The sequence below is a fragment of the Otolemur garnettii genome, unplaced genomic scaffold, assembly GCF_000181295.1.
Source record: "Otolemur garnettii isolate 467f Iridium unplaced genomic scaffold, OtoGar3 scaffold00066, whole genome shotgun sequence".
NCBI lineage: Eukaryota > Metazoa > Chordata > Mammalia > Primates > Galagidae > Otolemur > Otolemur garnettii.
The window spans coordinates 8,208,401-8,218,401 of record NW_003852461.1 but is presented as its reverse complement, the minus strand read 5'-3'; the positions used below and the strand labels follow the sequence as shown (position 1 = coordinate 8,218,401).

At 45.1% G+C, this 10,001-nt stretch overlaps 1 protein-coding gene across 1 annotated transcript in view; it reads right to left on the bottom strand.

The window, feature by feature from the left end:
• Positions 1-10,001, bottom strand: part of NFIA (nuclear factor I A) — a 381,754-nt gene that overhangs the window by 50,749 nt on the left and 321,004 nt on the right. Inside the window, exons 9-10 of the mRNA XM_023515101.1 lie at positions 7,638-7,816; positions 5,095-5,260 (exon numbers count right to left, since the gene is read on the bottom strand). Coding sequence (XP_023370869.1) covers positions 5,095-5,260; positions 7,638-7,816 — 345 coding nt within the window. The remainder of the gene's footprint in view (positions 1-5,094; positions 5,261-7,637; positions 7,817-10,001) is intronic.

The window sequence follows — 10,001 nt, the reverse complement described above, 5'->3', positions numbered from 1 at the left end:
TTTTTTTTTTTCTGAGACAGAGTTTTACTCTGTCACCCTGGATCGAGTGCCATGGTGTCATCATAGTTCACAGCAACCTCCAACTCCTGGGCTCAAGTGATCCTCCAGCCCCAGCCTCCTTAGTAGCTAGGAATACAGATGCTGACCACAATATCCAGCTGTTTTTTCTATTTTTAGCAGAGACAGGGTCTTGCTCTTGCTCCGGTTGGTGATGAACTCCTGAGCTCAGGTGATCCTCCCGCCTCAGCCTCCCAGAGTGCTGGGATTACAGGTGTGAGCCACCACACCTGGCTAGGAATTTTTTTCTCTTTTATTCCCTGCTGAGTCCCGGTACCTACAAGAGTGCTCGTTCATGGTTGATGCCCAGTGAATACTGAACGGATGAAACAACCAGTTCCCGCTCACTGGAGGAATCCCACAGAGCTAGCCCATCAGGGGGATGGCGCACGCCTGCTGGGATGTGCTTTTATAGGCCATGGCTCCCCTCTGTCCTGGTGCCTACGGAGAACTTTCTCCAAACAAATCAACAGTATAAAAGTTCTCCTTGAGAGAAAGCAGAACTGTTATCCCTACCCCCACTTCCCTGTTATTTTAGGGCACTAGTAAGGATTTTTCCCATTAAAATAGATTTATTTCATAGGCAAATTTTTTTCCAGATCTGTCTTCCCCCTGTGTTTCTGGCCACAGCTGCAAAGTTTAGTATTAGTGCCAGAGGCAACTGATTAGTTAAAAAATACATACTCTGCTCTAGGCAGGCATCCACTTGTATTTTCATTACAAGAGGATATTAAAAATGATGCCTTAGACTTTTAACTGTCTACACAGCACAGGTATCTGTTACCGCTGGTCCTGACAGTCTGCCTGTGAGAGTGGCCAGAGCAGTTACTATTCCTCCCATTAGCAGACACAGGAGCTGAGGCCCATCAAAGCTGGTGATATAGAAGACCCTTGGCATGATTGCCTATATTTATTTTTTAAATCTTATTTTATTGCATCTCAAACCCTTAAATGGAAAAGTCTGTCTTAGGTTATACAATTGCATTTTTTTAAAGAAGCCTCAATTTTGGACACACCACTGGGGTGTTCAGCATCTGTACTTAATACCCTGTCATGATGTTTCTTCTTGCTAAAGTTGAGCTCTCAAAAATGACAAGGATAAACAGGACCCACCCATCTTGTGGTTTTAATTTCTAAGAAATCACATGATTTAAGAAACTACAGTTTTCCCCTAAATTTTTATCCAGTGGTAACTTAATTTCAGATGCCTGAAGCTGGTTTCTGAAGAAAAGTCTGACTTTTTCTTAAAACACCAGAATGTCCTTCCTACCAAATAGCTTAGATGTCAGCTCCTCTAAAAAATCTTTACCTGAAGCTCCACACCAGGCCGACCCCCTCCTGTATGTCTCCTAGTAGCACCTGTGCACACCTTACCCCAGTGTTACCCCACATAAAATGCCTGTTGACCAGCATATCCCTTGATATATATCCATTTCTTTTTTGTTGTTGTTGTTGTAGTTTTTGGCCAGGGCTGGGTTTGAACCCACCACCTCCGGCATATGGGGCTGGTGCCCTACCTCTTTGAGCCACAGGCACTGCCAATCTCCATTTCTTTAAAGCAGGGATTAATCACCTTGGCACAAGCTGGGTGCTCAATATTCGGTAGCTAAATGAACGAATGAAAGAAGGCAAGGGAGGAGGGTGGCTGCCTCGCTCCTGGTGTTTCTTGCCTTTTCTTCACCCAAATTCTTTCCCCTCTAGGCTGTAAGGCTTCGATGTAGGAACTGGACATGATTCCTTGTGGCCCCTCTTCACCTCCTCCTTTCTGGGACACTGGTGCTGGTGGGAGCACACAGCCCATCAACCTGACAGGCGAGAGCAGACCCTGCGTGGAAAGGCCCAGGGAGGTCCAGCATCGCCAGGGCCTGGAGGGCTGTGCTGGGCGGTTCAGTATTAGGAAGTACCCTGGCCCACAGTTGTAAACTAAACTCTCTCACAGAAAAGGTGGGATTCTGTCTTCCACTGGATTTTTTCTTGCATTTTATTTATCAGTTAATTTAGGGCATGGGAGAGGATTATTTTTTTGATGGGGGCCGGTAAGGGCTCTATCAATGCAGACCAGTGAGCTTTGAGATTTTTAACTTGAAAGGCTTTTCCTGTGTTATGAATGACAGCTCTCCCAGCCTCTCACTGTCCTACTAAGAAAGGAGAAAATGGTACACAAGGCTGTAAAACAACACAGTCCTGGGAATTCCACACACCCTGGAAAAGCCCAGCCAAGGGCTGAAATGCAGAACCATAAAACCTTTCTGTGCCATCAGGAGAACACTCCGTTCTGTCTACAAACTTAGACTTCCGTGATTCAAGTTATCTATGCCAAATTTGGGGACTCTCTCTCCCAATATTCTCTTTTTTCCCCTAAACCTTAAACACTGCTGTAATTAACATGCGATCACAGAGCTGGGCCTGCCACAATTCCCTCTTCCATTCCTCCCGCAGCGCTGACAAGATGCCTGAGCCTGGCACAGGAAAGTGACCGCTAGCTTCTTACGCAGCGCTTGGTTCAAGGGGAGTCCAAAGGCATCAACCTGACTCGGCAGGTGAGCAGTTTCCCCATGTCTTGTACCTGTATTCATCATGACCTCAGCCCGGACACACCCACTAGGAAAGACTCTTGGCAGGTAACAAGTGCTGCAGCGATTAGAGCCCAACTCACACAGCCCCGCCAGGCAGGGACTGCACCACACTGCACAAGTGAGGAAACTGACCCAGAGAAAAACACGGTCAATAGCACTCTGGAAGGTGAGAGTGTAGACCAGTGATTCTCAACCTTCCTAATGCCATGAGCCTTTAATATAGCTCCTGTGGGTTACAACCCACAGGTTGAGAACCGCTGGTTTAGACCCTTGCCCTTTAGACTTCAATAGCCACATGCCGCTCTTTCTATAGGCCTCAGCTGAGCCTCAGCCCCTTTACTGAAAGTCTCACTGTGAAGGGGATGTGGGGCTGTGTCCCTGGATAGCGGGTGGTCATCGTGGTAATCTCTACACAGGTTTTGAAGGACCATGGCGATGCCCTGTAGAGGCCCACACAGGGCATCCTGAGCATGTGGCTGTCCATCTGTAAGCTGACATCCTCAGGGAGCAGACGTAATCAAGTTTAGGGACAGCTAATTCTCTGACCTGTTCCCAGATGTCACATGAATACTCAATAAGCAGGGCATTCCCATGAGCCTCTGCTCCCCGGCGGCTGCTTTTCTGGGCTGAGCCTCCAGACCCAGCAGGTGCAGCCCACTTGCTTCCCACATTGTCGGACACCCAGGGTTTCCTCTGCTGACAGGGAGTGAACCACTTCTAACCAAGAGCAGTAGGTCTACCCCAAACTCCCCCCGGACCCTCAGTCTTTTTGCTGCGGATACAGAATCCACATACAACGCTGCTCACTCTGGCATGTGTTACCAAAACGCATGAAGACGATCTGAAGCTTATTCTGAGATGTGCCCAGGAGGGACTCTGGCCAGTCTGGGTTTCGTCTCCCCAGAACCAAACTCACGAACACAGTATGAAGTTCTCCTCTTTTGGTCCTTTCCCTCCCGTATCTATCATCGTTAAATTGTGACACTGAACACGAGGAAGCTGGGAGGCTAGAACCCTCACTCCCTCCTCCAGACATGGCTCAGTTCAAAGCTCACCTCTACAGCCTCCCTGCCCCACCCTGCCCATGCTGCCCTGCACTCAGTGCCTGAGGTTCAAGTTCTTGACCAAAACGCTTCTTTCCTGGTTGGCTGGTACATCTGTTCCTTGGTAGACTCCTCCAGTCTCACCCCCTGTGACACCCCTTTGCAGGCTCACAGCCACATCTCCTGTCCGTTCCTACACTCTGATGCTTCCCTGCAGCTTTAGAGAAGGAGCTTGTCCCCATCTATCAAGGCTGGGCCACCCATCCTCCGGGAATGCCAGCCATCACTCTGTCATGATGTCATGATTCCAGGCACTAATAAAAGGCACATTTGTGTGTTTGAGCTATTTCTATCTGTCCTCTTGCCATCTCTAAAACATCAGGAAGTATCTGGAGAATTGTTCTCTCTTGAGTTCAAGTAATCATTCTTATCATCTGAAAAGGTCTTGAAATCCTATATTCTCTGATCGAATGTTCTCAGACTGTTCAGAGAAGAGTCAAGACTTCTTTCCTCTTTCCATCCTATTTCACCCTCTGTCTCCCTCCCCCTTACCTGCCCCCCAAAGCCCAGACATGTAGTCACCAGGGACTGCTGCCTCTGATCTTCTGCCAGGCTCTTACTCTTGGCAAATGTTCAACACACCACACACCTTTCAACTGATACTTTCATCTAGATATTGTTTTTATTTGACGTTTAAGATATATAATTTTTATATCTCATCGAGCGTATTTCTCTTGGACTGCAAGTTCCTAGAAGGCAGGGCTATCCAGTAGAAGGAGGAACTTTTTTTGAGACAGAGTCTCACTGTGTCACCCTCAGTAGAGTGCTCTGACATCACAGCTCACAGCAACCTCCAACTCTTGGACTTAAGTGATTCTCTTGTCTCAGCCTCCCAAATAGCTGGGACTATAGGCACCTGCCACAATGCCTGGCTATTTTTCTTCTTTTGTAGTTGTCATTGTTGTTTAGCAGGCCCAGGCTGGGTTCGAACCCACCATCTCCGGTCTATGTGTCCGGCGACCTAACCACTGAGCTGTGGGTGCCAAGCCTAGAATGAGGAACTTTTTGCTAACCATAATTTATGTAAGTAGATGTTGTTAGATGATCTTGGGAGACAGCATTCAAGCCACTCAAACAATATGCAAACTGTAACCGTCTGTATCTAGACTTCAGTCCTGGGCATGTAGTCACACCACCTCATCCATCCGCTGTTTCCACATCTAGTGTAATGATAGCACCCCAGAGTGGTGTTCTACCCCAGGTGTAGATTCTGGTCTCAGCCCTGCAGACTCATGCTGCGACTCGCTGGGGATCTGTACTTCTCTCTAGAGCCTATCTGATGAGGGACAAAGCTCAGGAGTGGATTCCTGGGCTCACAGCCTTACAAGTGGCCGGCGTCTTGCCCCAGCTATACTTACTTGGTGAGGTTGGGGAGGCTGCACCTCCTTCTGCTGACGTGGTGGGAGGCTTCGTGTCTGGCACCGGCAGAGGCACTGGCCTGGCCATCGGCGGTGGCGGTGGCGGTGGCAACATTGGGGTGGGGAGGAAGGGGTTGTGCACCTTGCCTTGGCTACTCCCATTGGGCTGGAAGGTCGGGGGGAAAAATCACATACAAGAAAAAGAAGAAAGAGATAGCAACTATTAGCTACTTCTGAAAACAAAAGATTCAGTGGACACCTTTTATGTAAATTACTAACTATTCTAGCTGCTTGAATTCTTCCATAGCCCATATAAATAACTGTTTGGTTCTGTTCCAAAGGCATCCCACAAAAGCACATCACAACACACATGCTCAGTGCATCCTAAACTAATTTCTTGAACCACCTTGTCCTTCTTTGGGCCTGGTTTCATAAAATCTCCTGCCCAGTGATCACTCTGGACTTGTCAATCAAGTAACCAAATGTTGCTTGGGATATTCTGGCTCTGTATTAACCTTTATCTTCGTCATTCTCATAATCATTCAAATTTTTTTTTATTTGTGTAAATTTGTGGTGTACAAGTGTATTTTTGTTATTTAGACACACAGCACGGTGCTGAGCTCAGGGCGTTTGGTGTATCCATCACTAAAATTTTATTTAAAAGCAAGTGTTTTATGGAGTATGCTATTCTAGTATTCTAGTATTATTTACACAGACATGTGTAATGAAGTTTCCTAAATATTCATTTGAAATAAAAAATAGTATTTTTATTTTCACTCTTCCAAATTGGTATTATATAACATTTAATAAATATTGTTAAGTGAACATAAAACATTTCTTTCACATACTGAATAACATCAGGCACAAAAACTTTAGAATCCAACTGTCAGAATCCAGCTAGAGAAAAATATCACTTCTAATTTTGATTTAAATTATATAAGCATATGCCATAAGAGTCATATTTATTTGGCTGCCTGATAAACAACCAGTAACATTCATTTAACAAAACAGTCTCCCTCTAAAGAGAGCAATAAAATTTGCTTCATTTTCAAGGTTTTCAAAGTAGTTCCAAGAGACATGCCTTAAACCCTGCAAAATTTTGACCAAAATACAAAACTGGGCATTTGATAGTTATATAGGATGATGTCAAGAATATTTGTTTTTAAGTCAGAAGTTGAGAAGTCAGAGTCTTGACGCTGGTGATCAGCTCAGTTTTTTCACTGTTTCCCAGGTGGGCTTTCTGACCAACTTTCTGGATTTCAGTGACACCATTCGGCTAATAGTAACAGTGCGTATTTAGGCTGCAGTCCCCAGTCAAAATCATGTCCTAGGCTTTTATGTTTAAGCGTTAAGATTCTGCAGAGGAAGTTTCACTCCCCATCAACATTCGCTTATGTGTTGTGTATTATTCCTCAAAGACGCCTCATCTGACAATCAGAAGCCTGTGCATTCTTGCCAGCAACCTCGCCTGTGTGCTATTTCTGAGCGGGCTGAACGTCTGTAAGTGAAGGCTTTAGAATAAGCCAAGCAAACGAACGTACAAGCAAGAGGAAAAAGGCACCATATTGATTTGTTGTCTAGACAGAAATGTATCTGCTAACACATCGCCAGACATTAGTCAAAGCGGCCTGCTCTGGCTCAGATATGCAGAATCAGGTATTTCTGCAAGGAAAGAGACTCCGCGACAGGACGGGGCGGTGCACATCCTGAACTAGGCAGTAATAATTATGGCTAATCTGTGCCTTCCGGTGCAGTTCATCAGGAGAAGATGACGACCAAATTGGTCTTTATCCTGGTGATTGTTTATTATTATTAGCCTTGGGTTACAGCTACCCATTGTAAATGTTTAATTCTATATTTGCAATAAAAATTGTGATTTTTAAAAATCACTTTTACATTTGGAATGTTCTTTCACATTATGATTACTTGGTTTGAGGAAAAATGAAAACATTCATTTAGAGCTATTGAATACTGTTTAGCTTTACTCAGAGATAAGGGGGAGAGATAACTACTTGCAGAAATAACAAACCATAATAAACCGTGCTTCTAGCATCTTGAGTTCAAGTACTGGTCAGCTTGATCTAAAGCGTTAGAAGGCTGTATTTTTAAAAAATATCAACTTAGTTGATCTGAAACATCTGTCTTCTTCATCTCCCTACCTCTTTCTACCTCCCCAAATCATTATTTAAAATTATTTGGTCTTTCTATTTTGTTAACTGCAACAGCCCCAGGGTTAGAATGCACGAGGTAAAATTATCAGCCCACAGGACTTCGAAGGTTATATAGTTCACCCTTGAACTGATTCATATCCGTAAACTTGACAGTTGCAAACTTAACACAAACACTGTTTTTAAACCCTGACCAATCACTCTTAGAGCCAGTTGACTTTCCCACAATCTAGAATAAATATGACATTTGCCTGCAGTCACTCAGCAGGACATCAGAGCACGATGTCACATGGTCATGAGGTCTCCCTCTTTGTTATTTTTTATATTCAGCTAACATTTCTAAAGAAATTGGAAAAAAAAAAGAGGTTTCCTTACATTGAGGAACCCCACCTGTCCAGCCTGCTGGCCAGCGTCAGGGCAGACAAGTTGGACAAAGTCTTTCAGCGTCTCCTGAGGGTGGTAGCGGATGGCCGGGTGTGAGAAGTAAGGCCCAGGCTGCTGGATGATGGGTGACGTCGGGAAGTGAAGAGTTGACGGTGTTGCATGTGGGCTCGCTGTGGGGAGAAAACACGAGGGTTACGGAGAGAAGGGCGTGGCCACGGCTGGACCCCACGTGACGTCCTTTTCTATCTTCTCCTGGCCCATCCACAGCGCTGCTCACGTGCTCCCGTGACCGGGCTTAATACTAGAGAGGCCTGACAGATTTTCTTCCTTAAAGCTCTGAGACAAACAAGGAGGTTAGATTAGGGTAGAGTTTCGAACTGTCTTTCTATATTCAGTGGACATGAGTTATAAAGGCATTAATAATCTTTGGTGAAGCTGAAGATTATTCATTACCTTAAGAGCCTTTTTAATGAAGCAAGCAATAAAAAATGTATTTGGTAGATTAGAGCTGATTTAACAGACATTATATATGACAAATTCCAGTTTGCACATATGGATTCGCTTTCATGCTGAGCTCTCCACAGACAATAATTCATTGTTAAAGCTCTTATCCCCCTTTCAAGGAAATTTCTAGGGACTAATTCAGGATGAAATTTTTTTGAAGTATGTAGCAAATGATCACTTAATGAACCCGAGCAATCTGGGTGCCTCACTTTACACGGAAGGTTTATGTCGCTTTCAGGTGCCGTTTCAAAGCCATACTCAGAACTGCAGAGCGGGGGGCCGTAGGGTCGGCAGGCACTGACCCCTGCTAACATGCTGGCCCTCTGCCCATAAAAGCTGATAACAGACTGAGACAACCACTACTCCCTTACACTTGAACCCTGATAAATTTCATGTGTATAAGATTACATTAGATTAAAAAAACTTATATGAAGTGCTTAATAATTCTTCTGAGAGAACTTTTGCCCTTGAATTGGAAGGATGATTGATAAAATCAGCGGGAGGACAAAAGCAGCACGTGGGGAAGGTTGAAGACGCTTAAACCAAGTGAAGCCAAGACAGGGCTCTTGCTTCTTATCAGGGGCCAGAGAAACCTCTGCTACGTTAAAGAGATAAGAGTATTTATCTTTCCTTTACTTTTTGCAGTTTACATCTTTAAACTCAAGAAGACCTTGCACAGAGAAAACACAAGAATGCCCAAATTTCTGTAAAGTAAGACTTTCCCAATACCAAGATTGACTCACACAGGCCGCCCTGTCTCCCACCATCTCATTAGCTGGCCAAGGGCTGTGAGAGACCCACCTGCCTGTCAGCCGTGGGGCAGGGCTCTCTGCTCTCTCCTGGGACCTCCCCACGACTGGGCGCTTTCTGACTACTGACTGACGGAGACGGAGTGCTCTGTGGTTCAGAGTAGCAGTTTTTAAAGAGTGGAGATGCGGGTTTGGAACGGAAGCAGCAATCCAGGCCACATCTTGCAGATGACCTTGGGGAACCCTTTCATCCTCGAATCCTTTAATCTATCCAATCAATACTCAGAGGCTCCTACTATGGGTGTGAGAGACAGGGTTGAGCCCAAACAGATGAAGCTTTGCTCTCAATCCTACAATTGAGGACAGCTCGAATGTAACTACTTGGAAGAAGGATTTATGTCATCTTCCCTCCTCAAACTTACACTGGTCATCTTTCCCGTCTTAGTAGACAGCTTTCCCATCTCCACTGTCATATCCCCAGAAATGAGTTTGATACTCAGCCAATATTTATTAGATGTACAGAAATTAATAAATAACCATAATATGGACTATGAGGTCTCACAACTGAGTTTGCAAACTTGCCACCGTGCACTCATGTTAGCAGCACTGTACCAACATCTCAGGAAGCTTTCGTGACCTTGCTACATCAGTGCGTCACAGCTGTGTTTGTGTTAATGTGTGGTGGTGTCCTGCTGAGTGGCGTTCACTATTGTAGTTCCATTTTTTTGTGTACCCTCACGAGAATGTCTGTTAGACCTTGAATATAGCAATGAATAAACTTTAAATTTCTTGTTAAACTTGGCAAGAATGGAAGTCAGGGACATGTTAGTTCAAGTTCATGGGGATGATGTCATGAAGAAAATGGCAGTATAGGCTGGGCCTGGTGGCTCACACCCGTAATCCCAGCACTCTGGGGGCCAAGGAGGGTGGATTGTTTGAGATAGTCTGCCTGAGCAAGAGCCAGACCCTGTCTCTAAAAATAGCCGGGTGTTGTGGTGGGCATCTGTAGTCCCAGCTACTTGGGAGGCTGAGGTGAGAGAATAACTAGTGCCCAAGATGTGGAGGTTGCTATGAGCTATGATGCCACCGTACTCCAGCGTAA